At 38.4% G+C, this 19,502-nt stretch overlaps 1 protein-coding gene across 1 annotated transcript in view; it reads right to left on the reverse strand.

Annotated features, from left to right (window-relative positions):
• Positions 1-19,502, reverse strand: part of dnah5 (dynein, axonemal, heavy chain 5) — a 138,132-nt gene that overhangs the window by 21,654 nt on the left and 96,976 nt on the right. The window contains 8 exon segments of the mRNA XM_051865331.1: positions 2,845-3,035; positions 3,486-3,517; positions 3,519-3,601; positions 6,057-6,300; positions 10,877-11,059; positions 12,468-12,623; positions 17,768-18,084; positions 19,243-19,378. Coding sequence (XP_051721291.1) covers positions 2,845-3,035; positions 3,486-3,517; positions 3,519-3,601; positions 6,057-6,300; positions 10,877-11,059; positions 12,468-12,623; positions 17,768-18,084; positions 19,243-19,378 — 1,342 coding nt within the window.

Consider the following 19,502-nt stretch of genomic DNA (forward strand, 5'->3'; position numbering starts at 1 on the left):
TATATTGGGCCTTGACACAGTTTCATCCGATGCCTATTTGTCTGATGCCTTTTTGTCTGAGTCTGTTTCGTCTGATGCCTTTTAGTCTGAGACCGTTTCGTCTGTTGCCTAATTGTACGAGACCTGACACCTGTCGTCATTCCGAGGCGTGATGTTGTTTTGTCCAATAACTGAATCCTTTTAGTCTGAGGCATGACGCCTTTTCGTTGTATGACTGAGGTCTGAGGATGTCCTAAAATGTACACCGTACACTCTCCATGTTCCGTGTGATTGGCCGCATATGTCACACTTTCAGGTGCATGCGCTTCACAGTTAATCGCAAATTCTGGATAAAACCTGAGTTGACAGAGAATGTTTATACTGAAAGTTGTGAGCCCTTTTGAACCTGATCTAAACCAGGTTGGATTTATGTGTATTTGTCGACTCTAAACCTACTCTGAAGAGTTTCTTCAACTAGCTTAATGCAACAGGCCTCTGTTGTCTGTGCTCTCTGTGTTCCTGATTGTAGTTTTGTTTGTATTACTAATAAACCCCTTGCACTTAGGTCCGAGTCTTCACCTGCATCCCTTGTTCTACACATTACAGAAGGTTGCAACAACTGATTTCAAAGCAGCTTTATTTTGTATCAGATAAATGTGAGGAAATTGTATTAAAGTTTTGAGATAAATGGTGCAAAAAACAAGTTACAGATATTAAAGAAAGAAGCGTTCTCTTGTCTATTGTTGTATGTTGTTATACTGGCCATTTATTGAGTTTTGGCTTGAGTCTTGCCTTGTTTTGAGTATCTTTAACCGAAATATTAACTTTAGCCATTTTTGTAATTAATAAAATTTCTTGTTTTCTTGCTGTCATGTCAAGTCACCTTTATTTATATAGCACTTTTTACAATGCAGATTGTGTCAAAGCAGGAAAATAATTTTGGCTGCACAGCAGCTCTAGAAGAAAATGATGTCATTGTTCAGCTTAAGTAAGTTCAGTATTGATTCATCTTCTCTGTTTTGCAAATAAAATATCTTGCGACGATCTCAAGAAAAGCTGCATGTATTATAGGGAAAAAGCAAGACAAACTGTAGGGCAGCAAAGAGAGAGAAAGTGGATCTCACGAGAGTGCATTAAAGAGCAGAATGGTATTAACTGGCTTGATGTGCACTGCCAGCACAGGGAATCAAATCGACCTTCTGGGTAATGGGCCACTTCTCTGACCGCAAGGCTACCTGATCTCTCAGTGATTAAATTTCGGATCTGATGCTTTTACGAAGCAAAACCACATGAACCAGCATGATAATCACATAGTAGTTCATCAATCTACAGACTCGCCAAGGACTCCTCATGAACAACATGTACAAATCACAAATTGCAAAGAGCCATTAAATATGATTTTGGAAAGCATGTTACCCAGAAGAATTAAAAAAAAAAAAAAAAAAAAAAAAATCACAAAAGCTTCTAATGGCAAAACCACAGTCTGTTCTCTTCATAGTCTCTTTTATTGTGCATTTGATTTGAGATCTCAATGCAATTTAATATATCATTCAAAAATTACCCTTGCTTGTTGCTGTATGTATGAATTTGTTCTTGACTGATAATATTAATCCATGTGTTAATGAGTGAATAAATTAGTTATTTTAAGAAATTCTGGGTCCAATACAAGTTAAGTTACATCAACAGCATCTGTGGCATGCTATTGTTTACCACACAGAATAATTTCTACTCATTTCTAAGAAAAACCAAAAAGAAAAAAAAGTTGTTTAAAATGACATACTTACTATGTAAGTCATTCCATAGGAAAAGCAGATTGTTAAAGCACTTTTTTTTAAATATATTTTTTTTACAAAAAAATATGTGCAAAGTTATCGGTTATAAAAATAATTTTGTACCAAAATATGTGCAAAGTTATCGCTTACACTTTATTTTGATGGTCTACTCTTGACATTCTACTAACTTTAAATAACTTTGCAACTACATGTCAACTAACTCTCATTAAAGTATAAGTAGACTGTTAGGTTAGGGTTTGGGTTAGTAGAATAAGTTGACATAGTTGCAAAGTTACTTATAGTTAGTAGAATGTCTAAAGTAGACTGTTGAAATGTTAACAATTTCAACAATAGTCCTTTAAGTGATAGAAATTTCAAGAATTTATTTCTGGTTATTCCAAACTCCTGTGGAGATTGCTCTATGTAAACAGTACTTCCAAGATAGGTCCATGTCCAGTTATAGTATTCGTTCATGTCCTTCATGTTTTCATGTCCAGATTTACATGGTCACAATAGGTATGAAAAATATTTTATATAACATTTCCTAGTACGTGATTCTCACCTCAGTCTCATGTTAATGTGTAATGTTTAAGTCTTGTGGCTATACTTTTGAAATACGGTGTATGCTATATTGTATTGGAACATTCCTTCAAAAAATGTGGCTATATTAAGGCACAGTATGTTTCAATTCATGCAAGTATGCAACATAATGTACTGCATTAGCCTTACATAATACGTACTGGCAGTCAATCTCACAGTGTGTCACAAGGCACCTCTGTGTTTCTTTCATAGCACACTAATAGATGTAGAAGCCTGGCTCTGATGTGTTCCTGCTGCTCAGTTCTGACTAAACCTGCCACTCCAACAGACTGCCCTAAAACCTGTCTGTACCCTATTAATAATGGATATATAATAATAAAAAATAATGTTAGTAAGACAAATGGATTATTCTCTTATTGGAGAACCTAGAAAATAAAGAAACTAAAGGTGGAGGAGAAAGATTTTGACCAGGTCAGAAAAAAAAAAAAAAAAAAAAACAAAGAAAAAATTGACTGAGTGAGACTGACTCGTGGGAGTCGGGTTGGTTTCTGACCTTTAATAAGGGTCAGGAACTCCTCGTGTTTGACCCTGTTGCTCTGCATGTCGATCTTGAGAGTGAGCAGCAGGGTGAACAGGAACTTGTGTTCTTCATACAAACCCCGAGCTGCGTACTTGTGCACCTCGAAAGTCATGTACTCGATGATGTTGGCAATCCGTTTGCTTGTAATTGGACTCTTTGAGGACCTACTCCCCAAGAGAAAGACACAAGGTTGCAACTTATGTAGAAGCTTATTTACTCCACTTTCACATCTCACATGGAAAATATGATCAACAGGCATTATTTTATAACATCAATATCATGTAAATTTACATTTTAACATCAACCAACCAATATTTCATGGTGCGGCCAATGTAGCTACAATATGGCTTGAGGTATGAGCCCTAAATGGGTTTGTCCACAGGCTCCATGTCAGCCTCATCTGAATTAGCCCATATGAATCTCACATACAGTCTGACTAGGGTTAATTCAGAAATGACATGGAACCCGTGGACAAAGCTAGTTGGGGCCCATACCTTAAGCCTACATTGGCCCCATCATGAAATGTTGGCTAAGTGATGAATTCCAAAAAAACATGCCATTTTGTCTTTGAAAAACAAATTTAAATGAGGTATAAAATGATAAATGAGTTTTACTTTGCCAAGGACAAGTCGAACAAGCCCAGGAAACTGGCGCAGGGAGCTCTGATACATCACGTTCACCATGCTCATCTCCGTGATCAGAAAGTACAAGATGCTTCCTCTTGTGGCAACTACACTCAGAAAAGAAGATGACATGATATTTACATGTGGTATTAACAGTAGTCTCAGATGCAACTAGACATGACCCCTTTGACATTGGACTTCAAGGGAAGAGTATCTGATTTTGTGACTACATAACACAATAATAATTAAAATAATAATTTGTTGCATTTATAAAGCGCTTTTACAGGGGAGTCTCCTCAACCACCACCAATGTGCAGCATCCACCTGGATGATGCAACGGCAGCCGTATTGTGCCAGAACGCCCACCACACACCAGCTTATAGGTGGAGAGGAGATGGAGTGATGAAGCCAGTCAGTATGGGGAATCATTAGTAGGCCATGATAATGGACAGAGGCCAGTAGGCAAATTTGATTTCGGGATTTTTAATGACCACAGAGAGTCAGGATCTCATTTTAATGTGTCATCTGAAGAACGGTGCTTTTTGAGGTGACTGTCACAACGAAAAGTTTTTCAAATTGAACACATTTTTTTTGAAGGATAAGTTTTACAGCATCTGGATAACAATTTCAGATCAACAGTCTCAAGTGTGACATTAAAACTTGAATAAAACATTCTGTTTACCTCATAGTCTGCATAATGTTTAAAAAATAAGCTAGACAGCACCTGTTTTACTATAGTTTGCCCCCTGGCCTATCCACTTGTTAAGTCTTGACTTAAGGAACGATTCCGGGTCCAAGCCTCTACTCGTTTCACTTGAGAATACTACCTCAACAGCCGTTGTGAGCACAATTTTTTCATATTACATATGCAAGCTAAGCATTTAAAAAACTTGCAGTGTATATACTACTGTCTCCGTGTTCACGCTGTCCCAGACTATTTTAACGATATTTAAAAGATGAATCACTGTCTGGCCATCTGGGATTTTGGTATTGAGATAAAGGGTATGATTATAACTTTTGGTAGCATTACATCACATTGTGAGTGTATATTAGCACCATTTGTTGTTTTCTTGGGGCATCTGGATAGTGTTTAGTTTAAAAAAAACGTAATACAATATGACAAGAACTCAGAGTTAAACTGTGTCAGAAAACAATATTAATTATGTCAGATAACACTTAAGCAAAACATGGTCAGGTCAAAGTGTCTGAATAATTTTTTGGTCCCAAATTTTTATCAATTTTACTGGTAGTCCACTGTATGAAGAATTTTGGAGTATAATATGTCACAGTTTACTTTATTTTGCTATCCTCACTTACATAAATGAACTATAGTGTTATATCTAGTGTCTGAATAATTTTTGGTTTGACTGTACGTAGGTCATCTTACATTTCATATAGTTGATTGGTGATAAACATCAAGCAGGGCAACAGCTCACTGTGTGATGTAATGCTCCTAAAATGCAAGATATCAGGGCAAAAATGCCCGTATGAGTTTTTGTCTCATATTTATATCATATGATATAGTTACGCAATATCACACAAGTGCTGTTTTTGTCCCAAATAGCATGAATGCAAATGTGATATTGATTTTATACAACAGTTCAATGAATAAGAAGTTAATATTGTGTTAGACACAATATTGTCTATTTTGCTCAATTTTGCCAGCGTAAATATTACCTAAAGCCAGACCAGAACTGATGTGTGTCTCTGAGCAACACACAGCAGTGTTTCGTTTTTGAAGGAATCCGCATTTTGAGTAAATCAATAGGTTAAACCAATGATTCAATGGCCCATTCATAAAGAGAGCACTTCAGATTTCTGAATGAATCAGCTGTTGAACGAATCAAATGAATGAGTGACTTACTCATTTAGACGTTTACCACCACCTACTAGCAGTTTTCCTTTATTATTTAGAGTATCATTTAAATAATAATAATAATAATAATTTTATATTTTGGGGATAGTTTACCCAAAAATATATATACATTTTTTATTTACATATAATCACTCTTATGCCGTTTCAAACTTGTATGACTTTCTTTCTTTTGTGGAACATAAAATAATATATTTTGAAGAATGTTTGTAACCAAACTGTTTTGTCTATAAATATATATGTAGCCTAAAATTGTATGTAATAAAAAATTCTATGCTGAATTAAATAAAATATTTCTTTCTAAAGCTACTTTTTGCAATGTCTATTTTATGCTTTTCTCATTTAACAATAATGACTTTAAATGATCTTTTGGGGGTAATTTCTCAAATTTGATGTGCAATTTATTAGATTAATTAATTGGCACATCATGTAATTAATTAGATTAAAAAAAATGTATGGCTTGATGGCCCTAATATTAATACTGGGTGTAAACTTTATCATTTATTTATCAAACTATTAAGGTTTCTATTTACAGAAATACATTTTTACAGATTGTGGTTATTCTGATAATTTACTGTTTACATTGTCACATCTTAAGACTAACAAACTAGAGGAAGAAGAGATGAATCACATTTTTCTATACATCTTTGAAAAAAGCCTTAAAGGAAAGACAAGCTCTAAGTGCCCACCGGGTCTGTATTCCTCACGGGCCGCATTGATCTGGATCTCAGTCTCAGCAGCGATCTGGAGTTTCTGTGTGACCTCCTCTGCAGTGCGTTTGGTGTTTCCCAGCACTATGATGAGGCTCTCATCATCCACCAGCGAGCCCTGCGTGCTGGTCAGCCTAAAAAGTAGATTATCCTCCAGTTCCTTCATTTTACGTTTATTGGCCGTCACATCCTCTAGCAGGTCAGTCCGCTCCTTCTCCAGTTCCTGACAATCCAAAAACATCACACAGTCATTTCTCACCACACAAACAGCTTTAAGTCGATTCACTTTATTTATTTAGTGCCTTGGTTGTTTCAAAGCAGCTTCACAGTAATAAACAGGAAATTAACGATCAATAATGTAAACATCGAACATGAGACAAATTAAAATTCGGCTGTAAAGCAGCTCTACAGAAGACAATATATGTCAATGTTCAGCTCAAGTCAGGTCAGTGTTGATTCAGCTCAATTCAATAACTATGTAAAGTTATTATAAAATGAGTTCAATTCAGCTATAAGCAGCTCTAGAGAAGACAAGTATTTTTCAACTCAAGTCAGTTGATTGAATTCAGTTCAAATAAGTTCTTTACAATATCAAATTTAATTTTTCACAGACATTATTGTGATACGATTTAACTGCCTGTTTTGTCACTTACAGTGTAAACATAATTACACATACACATTAAAAAGTCACCCCATTGAATGACATGAAAGATTTAAATTAAAATATTTAGAAAAAATAATTGTCTAAAATGTTATTTTTGGGCTATACAGCCCTGATCCACTTTCCATTCATGCTGATGTTTTTGGAACCCAGCCACACCAACCCAAATATCACTCTGTAAGGTCAGAATGAGTGATGAGAGGAGGACTCAGTCGCAGAGTAAACAATAGGCTTTACATTGTAAAAATAAAACTAAAACAAGAACAAAAACAATCCAGCACGGGAAAAACAGTCCAGGGCATACACAAGCCAACAAAATGGGACCCGGTGTTGGAAGGAAGAGCCAAGGAAGAACACGCATGAACAGACAAACTGAACACCCATGGCCTAAAACTAACTTTTTGCCACACCTGCCAATGGCCATTGATTTAAAAAAAATTTACCGGCCAAAACTATTTTTTACCAGCCATGAAACAAAAACAGGCAGTTATGACACTAACATTTTAGATACTATTGAAAATTCACAATCCTCTATTCCAATTTCAATACCACAGCTAAAACTATAGCTTAGTTAATATAATTTTAATAGACTAAGTAAACAGTCAGTCATAAAATAAGAACAAATAATCAAATTACAAGCAATAGCACAAATAAATACAATGCAACAAAGATGGAAATTAAATAAAAAGTGCTTTTCATGAAGGTCTAACAGTAGGTTTCAGGCACAGAAATTTAATAAAGTAGTCTAATCAAATAAATAACACTGCATAGTCTTCATATACTTTTTAAAAGAGCAGTGACTGATTTTCCCCCCCCTTTTGTTTGGTTAACATTAAAAACGCAGACAGCAGCAGCATTATTAGGATGCTATCACTTTAAGACCAAATGCAAGAACGGATCATGAATTTTCTTTCTTAACTGAAGACAACCTGGGTGTGCTCTTTGATACCAATCTCTCATTTGAAAGGCACGTTTTTAGCATCTGTAAAACCGCATTCTTCCATCTTAAAAATATATCTAAACTACGACATATGCTCTCAATGAAACATGCGGAACAGTTAGTTAATGCGTTCATGACCTCAAGGCTAGATTACTGTAACGCTCTACTGGGTGGTTGCCCTGCTCGCTTGATAAACAAACTACAGCTGGTCCAAAACACAACAGCTAGAGTTCTTACTAGAACCAGGAAGTAGGACCATATTAGCCCGGTTCTGTCAACACTGCATTGGCTCCCTATTAAACATCATATAGATTTTAAAATCTTGCTAATCACTTACAAAGCACTAAATGGTTTAGCTCCCCAGTATCTGAGCGAGCTCTTAACACATTATAGTTCTTCACGTCTGTTGCAATCTCAGAATTCAGGCCAATTAATAATACCTAGAATATCAAAATCAACCGCAGGCGGTAGATCCTTTTTCTATTTGGCACCTAAACTATGGAACAATCTTCCTAGCATTGTTCTGGAAGCAGACACACTCTGTCAGTTTAAATCTAGACTAAAAACGAAGCACATAGCAAACAAACATGTGCTCACACAAACACATAAGGTAAGACTGAAGAGCACATGGCAAACAAAATTTTATCTGGATATTTAGCATGGATGTCAGGACTCAGACACTGAAACTGAACCAAGACTAGACCATCAGGAAACACCATTCCCTGAACACACCAAACAAAACCAAAACTGTGCGCTCACATATAAAAGATAGAAAAACTAGAACCTGACAGAACCCTGACACACATTGTAGTAACATACTGTAATATCAATTACTGTTTTATCTTACACTTTATATTTAGGTGTCCTTGTTACAGTGTAATTATACATTTAAGTACTCAGTAATATCAATTAACAACATGCACTAATTACGCATACTTGACTGTTATTACCATAGTAAGTACATGTAACATGTAACAGACACTGTAAAATACAGTGTTACCTTTTTTTTGTTTTATTATTCTAAAACATTAAAAATGTAATTATGCAATAGTGATATATTTCAATCCTAAATTATTCTTTTACACATATTTTAAGTGATCACTTATAAATCAATGTTTATAATTTACATTGTTTCATCATTTCAATGAAAACATATTTACATAAATAAGATTTATTATTTTCTCTTGAGATAGATAATTTATTAACACTTAAATACATTATTTGTTGTAGAATGTTTAATGCATTTTATAATATTTTACAATATTTTAATTGAAATTACTTTGAACCTTCAGGGTTTTAAAAAAGGTCAAACACATATTGAAAAAAATGTGAATTTTAATGGAACCCAGCAACATCAAATGGTTTGTCAACAGCCATTTCCTGTTTCTATTCTTTCTACTAAAAAGAGTTCTCTGTCAGAAGTACTTGAGTGGAAATGTTCTTTAGTAAATATGCAGTAAATGACAAGTCAAAGACATATTTTTGTCAATGCACTGAAGTAAGTCTTTGATGTAGAAATGTTGAAATAACAGACCAGTGAATGTCATTCAGGCTGCTTAGCCATGAGGCCTGAGTAAAATACACAATTTTCTAGCTTCAGAATAGCATGATAGTGTATTATGCAATCAATTTTGCTCGGTTAGCTTTTGAAACCTTAGTAGGATTTTTTTTTTTTTTTTTTTTCTGCTGTCCAAATGTCTCTTTTCGATATTACTAGTCTAAAGTCTAAAACATAGTTCCCCATCAGGCAGAGATGACTAACTAGCCTGAGGCGAGGCCATAAAGCTATTATAATTCAGATCAGTGCTAGGCTGAGTGACATGTGGATCTGTACTCTTATTAGGCTGAGTGTAAAAGGCGACACACATGTCAGGCCCTTATTCCATATTGACAAATCAATGTCCAGCAGTGAATATGTTCTGAATGGCACTTTAATTTTCTCTACCTGGGAATCTGCAGGCGCTACCAAAGCCCACCTTACTGTGAGCCGAGACGACAGCGACAATGTGCAGTATTCTGTGGCTTTGATTCTGGTCTTTCTTGAGCTTGGCATACAGTAGCTCTGGGCTCCAATTTAAGGTGCCATGCACATGTCTTTTATACCAAACACAAAAAAACGCTTACAACACCAGCAGTGTTTGCGATGATAAGACTTGTTTTGAATTGTTCATTTTTAATTTCATTTTGAGAATACAATTTGTTAGGTTTAGCCTTAAACAAGAAGAAACTAACAAACAATACTATTTCACATTTATTTGTATAGTATTTGTATAGTATAGTATAGTACAGTGGTGGTCAGAATTATTGGCACCCTTGGTAAATATGATCAAAGATGACTATAAAAATAAATCTGCATTGTTTATCCTTTTGATCTTTAATTCATAAAACTAGCAAAAAACTAACCTTTCATTGAAGGAAAAGAATTGAAAGTGGGGGGAGGAATGACAAAAAAATATAGATTAAGAATGAATAAATATTTTGCAAGGAACGATTTTTGCAGAGCTGAGGAAGAAACAGCAGAGATTTGTGAGATAAAACCCTTGAGTCTCTGTTACTATGTTGAACGTTAGAGGTCTTTCAGAGTACAGAGATTCGCAATTCACGCTCTTTGTCCAATGACCCTAAAAATGACCGAAGCGCTTTCTCCCTCATGCTTGTCTGTCATAGAAACATCACTGGGGAGTTAGTTTTATTCTTTTTTTTTTCCATTTAGGACCGCAGGGACCTTCATGAGAAACACCAGCCTGTTACTGAATAAATCATGTCTTTGAATTCACCACCAGAAGGTTTTTTAATAGCCCTTTCTAATTAATGACTTAAAACTTTACATTGCATGTCATAGCCTGCATTATCTAAAATTACAGTACAATTAACCTACAAATGTGAAAAACAACATAGTGAATTTGTCTTACAAAATAACACTGGTCAATTAAAACAATGACTTAAACAGGAAGCAGAAGCCATTGCCCTCTGGTCATTTTGGCAGTAGACTGAACGAATGCTGAAGTGGTTAGTAGTACTTTGGCTAGTGGCCACTTATCTTCCTTTCAGCAAGGACTAATGGGTGAACATTACATCACCTAATTAATATTCATAAACCAAGTTATAAAAGTATAATAGTGCCCCAACACACATTTTAGATCATTCCTACACCCATTTTTTTTTTTTTTTGCACATATGAGTTCAAAGGGCCCATACCTGTTTCTCAGTAAGAATAACTCTGCCCAGCAGCTGATCTTCCAGACCCCTCATAGTAACAGTGAAGTCGATAATGGATGTCCGTGCACTGATCTCAGGAGTGTATGCTGGATTGGGCAATTTAGTGGTCACATAGAGACGGAAACCCTTCATTACATCCACTTCTTTATCACCTACTTTCACCTGATGGCATGAATGAGTCAGAGATCAGAATTAAAACTCCAGGTGAAGAGCTGCTCTGGCATAAAAAAAATAAATAAAAAAAAACATTTGGGGAGTAAAGACACACTAGAGCAGGAGTGTCCAATCCTGCTCCCGGAGGGCCACTGTCCTGCAGAGTTCCGCTCCAACCCCAATTAAACACACCTGAACCAGCTAATCAAGGTCTTACTAGGCATACTAGAAACTTCCAGGCAGGTGTTGATGTATGTTGGAGCTGAACTCTGGTGGACAGTAGGTCTCTAGGACTGAGTTTGAACACCCCTGTGCTAGAGGATAACAGAGCCCCAACTCAAGATGCTTCTATCAGAATACCCTTAGAGAGAAAGTACTAAAGACAGTTGTGTTAATTACCTTCCTAACATAAAAGGTGTTGGTGAAGTTGTTTAAAATAATATGCCGATTATCTCAACAGGGAGTAACTCATTTTATTTCCGTGCCAATTAGCGGAAATAGTGATTATGCAGTGGTTTGACACGTATAAAATGACGTCAATGTCTCCCATTCGGTCTCTGCTATAAAAAATGTGTGATCAGGTGTTTGCACCTTTGTATTTATAGAGCTAGTAGTTAAACCTGTCAGAGCTCTCGTCGCTGCTTGCTATTTCCACTTCTTTTTTGAACGTGTGAAGCAGCTGCTGTGTATGACGGTGAAGCAGCACATTTTTCAAGTGACTGGAGATTTGATAATGAGATCAAGGAAAGATGCCCGAAAGATCTCGGCTGTCACTCACAATCGTGTCCTACACAAGCAGTAAACAGCTCGAGCAGCTGATGTCATCACCTTGACCAGGAACTAATACAGCACAGAGACTCCAGACTTAATTATGAACTATTCGTTCAGACTACTTGCTATGTCCTGCTTGTTTATGATTTTGTATGCTTTTGATATCTTTCCAAGTAAGCATAATGAAGGACAAAAAATACAGTTCCAATTTGTTTTCTCTATAATTTAGCTTTGAAAATAATGAGAAGGAGCAGAGGTTCTGTACAAATATAGAGTATTTTCTCATTACGCAAAGCTATCTCGCTCATTTCTTAGTAAAAATTTAATTAAATATATGGCAACATGTCTTTCTTTGTTTTTCTTCTTTTGAAAATCAATGGAACTGCTGAGGACAATGATGTTCCCTTTAATGACAATGCCCCTATTTTCTTCACTATTTGTTGATTTATATATGAGAAAACTGTTCATAGTAAAAAACAGGAGAAAATACATAAAAATAATCATTATGTTTTTGGCACTTTCTATGAACAGGGTACAAAATTAAACCTGAAACTCTTTAATGTAAGTCAGTGAAAAAGGTGCATAACCTTCCAAAATGTTGACTGATCAAACTCTTCTTTTGCTTATTGAGCTCCTCTAACAATACCTTATATGTGGACCCAGTCTTGATGAAGTTCTTCTCCAGGACATTGTCCAGGGCAGGATCCAATTCCTCCCCAACATCCTCAATCAGTAGGGGACGCCCTAGAGATAAACTGTCCTCTAGATGGTTTCTGAAGTACTTGTGATTCAGTGAGGTGATCTGTGAAAACAGCAGGACCTCATTACTGACCCAGCTCAAGTTCTGCTACTGGGGAAAGCTATTACCAGAGAAGGAGGTGATTTGTTATGAGGTCATACCATTGAAAAATTTGTCTGACCTCTTAAAAGGAAACCATGCATCAATGCAAGCTGTGCATATTCAATTAGATTTCTTGCGAATCATGTTTTACTTTTAATTCTGCAGATGTTTTATTTATCAAGTTATTGTACCTTTACTTCTAACAGCAACATTTAAAAAGTAAAAAAACAGTGTAGCTTCTCAGTAATTCCAGTAACAAGCTACTTTATTCATTGATCAAGTAGCATGACAAACTGGATGTCTGTGTAGCATTTTATGTATTGTTTTTAGCAATATATGCTGCTGTTCATCACTATGTTCCCTTTCGAAAGGAAACTCAACTCTGCGTTTGAAAACGCTATGGGGGGGGGGGGGACGCCTCCGCGTGAACCGGTGTCTGAAAACAATACCAACTCACGACAATCCTATTGGACGGCGACAGCCTATGGCGTCATCATAGCGCGACCCGGAAGTATATAAGGAGCGCCTAGAGAACCAGTCAGTATCTTTTTCGTCTTCAGGGACTGTTTTGTTTGAAACGATATCAAACCGATATTAAGGTAAGACAATTTATGTCTGACAAACGTTTCAGGAAGTATGTGCATCCATGTCCCATAAGGTTGACATCTGATCACATACATAACTTATAACATTGTCTTTTATGAGAACAAAGTGCATGTACAGGCAGTTCTTGTGGGATCTGTCCGTTTTGTTATTGTGAGTGTATTTTACTTGTAAAATGCTCCACTCTCTTCTGGTCTTTTCCTCGAGAGGAGATGGACCGGCAGCTGCACCTAATGGTTCGGGTCTTACTCTTGCTGAGGCAGAGTAGAGACTAGATCAAGGGGTTTCCAGCTGGAGCTTGTTGAAGAGTTGAAGGGGTGAAATTCCCTGCGACCTTTGACGGCTGACGGGAGAGAGCTGTGTGATTATGATGATGTGTTGTCCATGACATCGTTAGATTTAGCAGCAGTTGCTCTTCTTGTTCTAAGCCAAACAAGAAAGCAGGAGATGGCTGATGAGGATGAGGATGGTGAGCCTCCTGAATCCTCAAAGCCACCCTGCCCCCGTGTATGTACAGCTGTGTGAGATTATGGAACGTGCCTCTGGCAGACTGCGGCTGCCATTGGAGCAGGTTAAGAAAGAAACCGCTCGCAGACGGTTCGTCGAACGGTTCCTTTTTTGCCGTAATTCTCCAGCCACTGTAAGCTTTCCATTCCTTCTTGATCTTCATACTGAGATCGAGAAGGCATGGGAGGACCTGTATTCAGCTCGCATTCATCAACATCAGCAAGTTAATTCGCTGATGTTGATGGAGTGAGTATGGGTATGCGTCGATGCCTCCTACTGACGAGATGAGTGCAACTATCTCGTGATATAGGTAGGCTCCAACGCTCTATACGCGACAGCAGGTCAGGCGGGTGTTGCTTACACACAATGTCTGTTTGTAAGCATATCAATTAGACCTGCTGAAATTGGCTTGGTAGGTTTCTTTATGTTTTTATTTATGATCAGTTTCATGGATGCGGACTAAGGGCCCTGAAGTTCCATTAGGTTGGCTGTAACGATATATTATTAGGGTAGTACTGTGTTTGTCCCCTTTTTTGGATGTGTTGGCTTCAGATAATGAAGCCACCGTTCATATGTATTCAGATGTCGGCTTTATCTAAGCCGCACCGTTAGCCACCTTTTGGTTAATTAGCTTTCTCCTCTGGTAAATGCTAGAGATTTGAGATTAGCTTTCACTAACTTCAGATAGATCTATGTTTAGTGTCGGCCTTACAGGTCACCTGACATTTTGTGCTTGGGTTGAGCTTTGCTCCTCTGAGCTTTACTTAGAAATTTAGTATTCTCAAAGTGTGCCTCCTCTCAGTTGAGAGTCGTTGGTAGAGGCTGGTGTTTCTTAGCCCCAGGCAGATCTATGCTTATGTGTTGGCTCTATAGGCCCACAGCTATAGCTGGCCTAGGCTAGAACTAGGGTTTAGGTGCTGCTAGTAGCATTTTACGCCCTTTTTATACTACCCCTTTTTATGTGAGTGTAGTTTTCCTAGTTCTGGCCTCCTCTTATCAGAGTTGTCAGGCCAAGGCCCATTGTCCCTTTGGTGTAGGTGCAAAATAGATAGCAGCTAAGGTAGCAGACTATTGCTAAGTCTCCCTGGTGCCGTTGTCTCAGGCGGTGTAGGCCCTTTTCACTATGTGAATAGAAACTTTGTTGCTGTGGCCCCACTCCTCCAGAATTATCTAGTGGTACTTTGACTTCAGTGTTTCCCCTGAACTATGTTCAAGCCTGAGTGATATGGTTTTAGCGTTTTATAAAGCTCCTGTTCCCTAGGGTTTAGTATAGATTGTATCTGTTTTTGGTGAGAATTTCTGATGTGAAGTACCCACCCTGTATTTTCAGGGTTGGATTAATAGTACTCCCTTGTTGTTCAAGGTTATTGTACTTTAATATGTTAGTTCTGGTTCCTGCCCTACACTTTGTGAGCTCAGTAACTCTAATACTGCCACAGGCTAGCACCCGTTTGTTCTGGAGTAGTAGACCTGACTTTGGCCTCCTTTAGAGTATGGTGACGTAGTTTGTACTCCCCTTGCTGTAAGGGTAAAAAGTGTTTTTTCTGAGTACATTGCCTGTTGAAATATTTAAGCTCAGGTTGAGTTTAATACCTCACTACATAGTTTGGTTTCATATATGGCTCCCTTAGAGCTTGAACACTGCCACAAGCTGACATTCGTGTTGTGTGAAGTAGAAGGTTCCATTTGGGCCTCCTTCAGAGCACAATAGCTTGTTGGTAGATGTTGGTAGGCTTGTTGGTAGATGTTTCAGTTAGAGTTTGCTCACTTGGAAACTAGCACTGCCACAGGTTGAAACGCCCGTGTCATTCTGAAGTCGCAGGTCCTGTCTCCCTCAGAGCATGATGGCTTGAACTCCTCTTGCTTCAAGAGTAAAAAGTGTTTTTACTGAGTACATTGCCTGGTGGAATGTGTGGATAAATGAACTAGTTAACTATAAATGGCGTAAGTTTGTACTTCTCTTGCTTTAAGAGTAAAAAGTGTTTTTACCGAGTACACTGCTTGTTGGAATGTGTGGATAAGATTAGCTCAGGTTGAGCTAAACTAGTTAACCTCACTGGATGGTTTAGTTCTCAGATTTGGCTCCCTTATACCTTAGACACTGCCACTGGCTGACGCCACGTGTCTTTCTGGAGTTGCAGGCCCTGTTTGGGCCTCCTTTAGAGCATGATGCCGTGAGTTTGTACTCCTCTTGCTTAAAGAGTAAAAAGTGTTTTTACTGAGTACATTGCCTGTTGGATTTTGTGCTCAGGTTGAGCTAAACTAGTCAACCTCACTGGAAAGTATGGTTCTCAGACTTGGCTCCCTTAGACCGTAGACACTGCCACTAGCTGACGTCCATGTCATTCTGAAGTCGCAGGTCCTGTTTGGACCTCCTCTAGAGCACAATGGTGTAAGTTGTACTCCTCTGGCTTAAAGAGTAAAAATTGTTTTTACTGAGTACACTGCTTGTTGGAATGTGTTGAGGTAAACTGTAATATGTGGGCACTCTACAGTCTTATCTGCAAGTTAAACTCAGTTAATTCTGAACGAGTTCCATGTTTGTGGGATCTTGCTTATCAGCAAGCAAGCTGTTCTAGGTGTGTAGCCTTCACAGGCCACCCTTTAAGCTTTCCCCCCCTTTAAGCAGATTGAGCATATAGTTTCACATGTTGGCCTTTTGCAAGGCTGCTGTGAGGTATTTCTACACAATGTAGAATTTGCGTCATGTTGCAGGCCCCTTCTAGGGCCTCCATGATTCTGTGCCTACAGTACGGTTTATCTGTTAGGTTGAGCTCTGTACTCCCCTCGTTTGAGGGTTGTCCTGCATAGTACTTAGCTCCCTAAGCTGGTCAGTGGTTGAAGGCCTCTCTGAGGCCTCCCTATTGAGGATCAGCCCCCAGGCTGGTAAATGTTCTCCCCTTGTTGGGTTCATTTAGAGTGCACAGCCTCCTCAGTGCAAATAATCACACACTGAGTAGATCCTAGGATTGAGCAGAGTGTTACTCCCCTCATTTGTAAGGGTAAAAAGTGCTAAGCTGAGTCCTGCTCTCCGGGATGTCCGTCTTTACGCTCTGTTCTGAGTTGGTTACTGCCTCTTTGCAGTCACTCTTACTGGATTTCTTCTTTGAAGAATGTGATTTGAGACTGGCTAGGGTTCCCTCGGGTCCCCCTGGCCACGGGTACCCTCTTTCTTTGGAAAGAAGCTTGGTTCCAGAAGCCTTTGAGCGGCCTTGGTAGGCCTTCTGCGGAAGGCCTCTTTGAGGATTTTAGCTTGGGCTGTTGGCCATAGGGAATGTTGTCACTGACAGCCTATGTATGACCCGTAGGGGGAGTGGTTCTGGCACTTCAGTTGAAGCTGCTAGTTCTGATGTTTGTCTAGCCATTTGTGGCATGCACTCCCCTTATGGCGGCGTGGGTATATCGTTCCCCATAGCGTTTTCGAACGCAGAGTTGAGTTCCCTTTCGAAAGGGAACGTCTCAGGTTACGTATGTAACCATGGTTCCCTGAGAACAGGGAACGAGACTCTGCGTTTCCTAGCCATGCATCGGGGCTGCCTGCTGAACAGTCTCTTCAGACGAAAAGATACTGACTGGTTCTCTAGGCGCTCCTTATATACTTCTGGGTCACGCTATGATGACGTCATAGGGTGTCGCCGGCCAATAGGATTGTCGTGAGTTGATATTGTTTTCAGACACCGGTTTGCGCGGAGGCGCCCCCCCCCATAGCATTTTCGAACGCAGAGTCTCGTTCCCTGTTCTCAGGGAACCATGGTTACATACGTAACCTGAGACGTTATTTATATACAATATACAAAAGTATTTAAATTCAGTAGTTTTTATTAGTAATTGTAATACCTAACTATTTTTCAGATAGGTAGCTTGGTTGTAGTTACAGGCTACTTACAATAAATGAGTAGCTTGACATGTGTTTGCAACAAATTAAACACTGATGAACCACATTGTGCAAAGTCAAATTGTTATTAATGTACAATTCATTCATTCTGAGTGGTTACCTGAAGCTCATTCTTGGATTCTTTGTTCTTAATCCAGATCTTTCCCTGGGTCTGGGGGTCAATCAGCAAGGGAAATCTGGCAGCTTTTGTAACAATAATCCCATTCTGGATGGACAGGTCATCATTGGGCAGCCCCTGTAGGTTCCATTCGCTTACCGTGGGAGCGTCAATCAACATCTCGGTGAGATTCAGATTAGTCCTAAAAGGAATTTGGCGGGACTTCATTTCTCTTTGCCAATCAGTGAGAAGGAGGTTGCGGAACTCTTGGTTAAAAGGGCCCGAGTAGGACAGGAAGGCTGTAGCCAGCAGCACATCACCTGAGCATGGGAAATATAAAATTAAATTGGATTTTGATGTTTTCTGAAGTAAATATGAGTGGTACTTCAGTTACAATAATCTTGCACTTAGAATTCTACAGGTTATGGGTGGTTGCCGGGTCACAGCTATATGGTTTTAGCACATTGCAATGCAGTTGTTAGAGTCATCTGGGTAGTTACTAGGGTGTTGCTATTGTTGTTAACTAGTGGCTCGAGTCAAAGTAGTCCACCTCTCTATAGTACTCTGAACCTTTTATATGGCTTGGGTTCCTTCGTCAATGTAAGTCAATGGTATTACTACACCATTTTATCATTTTCCTGGCAAAAATTGTACTAACAGTAGTAATTGTAATAACACAACACTACTCTGGATGAGAACACTTTAGGGAGTTCTAGGTGGCTGCTTACCGGCCCAAGCAGAACTCCAAGTCTCTATTATATTCTGGTTCCTAGATATGGCTCAGGTCAGAGTATTATAGAGGGGTGGACTACTTTGACTTGGGCCAGTAAATAACAACCATAGCAACACCCTAGCAACTACCCAGATGACCCTAACCACTGCATTGCAATGCGATAAAACCATATACAGTAGCAGTGACCTGGCAACCACCCATAACCTGTAGAATTCTGTAGTTCTGTTGGTGTATGGGATATTTTTGCCTGTTTTATCATCCACTAAGGTGAAACTGTATGTTCGATCAGTTAAAAAAAAATAGCAAGAAGTTGCATTATATGAGATAACTTTTATGTTCATTGCACAAATGGTAGAGATTGAGTTATACACAAAGTTTATTACTTATAAACATAAGTAATAAACTTTAAAAGGGTTTGAACAAGGGTTTTGTTCAAACCCTTAATCTTAAATTTGAGCTACAGTAGTAGTGATGTTTACCTCAACAAACAATACTAATAAGCTCTTCTGATATAATATTTTGGCTTTGCAGTTTCTAAAAAAATAATGATTTTAATACATGAAAATTCATTCTCAGAATTTCTGTAAAAAATAATTTTTGGCGAACAGACATATCTTGGACTGAAAGCTTATCACTTACGAAGAAGACAACTCAATGATGTTAGGTTAAAAACTCTAAGAGGCCAAAAGGTAGGGCTGAAAATTCTGGGGGGAAAAATGCCTGAAGATTTTATGTAAAAACCCACCAACTAGTCGTTTGGTCTGAGCAGCAAACTCTTTACTAAGCTGTGTCCAACGCTCCTTCTCTCCTGCCAGCCCACTGATCAGACTAGAGGCTGTTTGCATCTTGTGTCGACAGCGTTCTGCATCCTCTAGTAAAGTCTGAGAGAGAAAGAGAGTGAGGTGGTAAGAAAAAATATTAATTCTGTCACTGTGCAGCTGTGTGCTTGTTCACATTTATTGACTCTTATCAAGAGTGAGAGTGTCAAGTGAGTGTCATTTAATG

This window comes from Ctenopharyngodon idella, chromosome 16, assembly GCF_019924925.1.
Source record: "Ctenopharyngodon idella isolate HZGC_01 chromosome 16, HZGC01, whole genome shotgun sequence".
Lineage (NCBI taxonomy): Eukaryota > Metazoa > Chordata > Actinopteri > Cypriniformes > Xenocyprididae > Ctenopharyngodon > Ctenopharyngodon idella.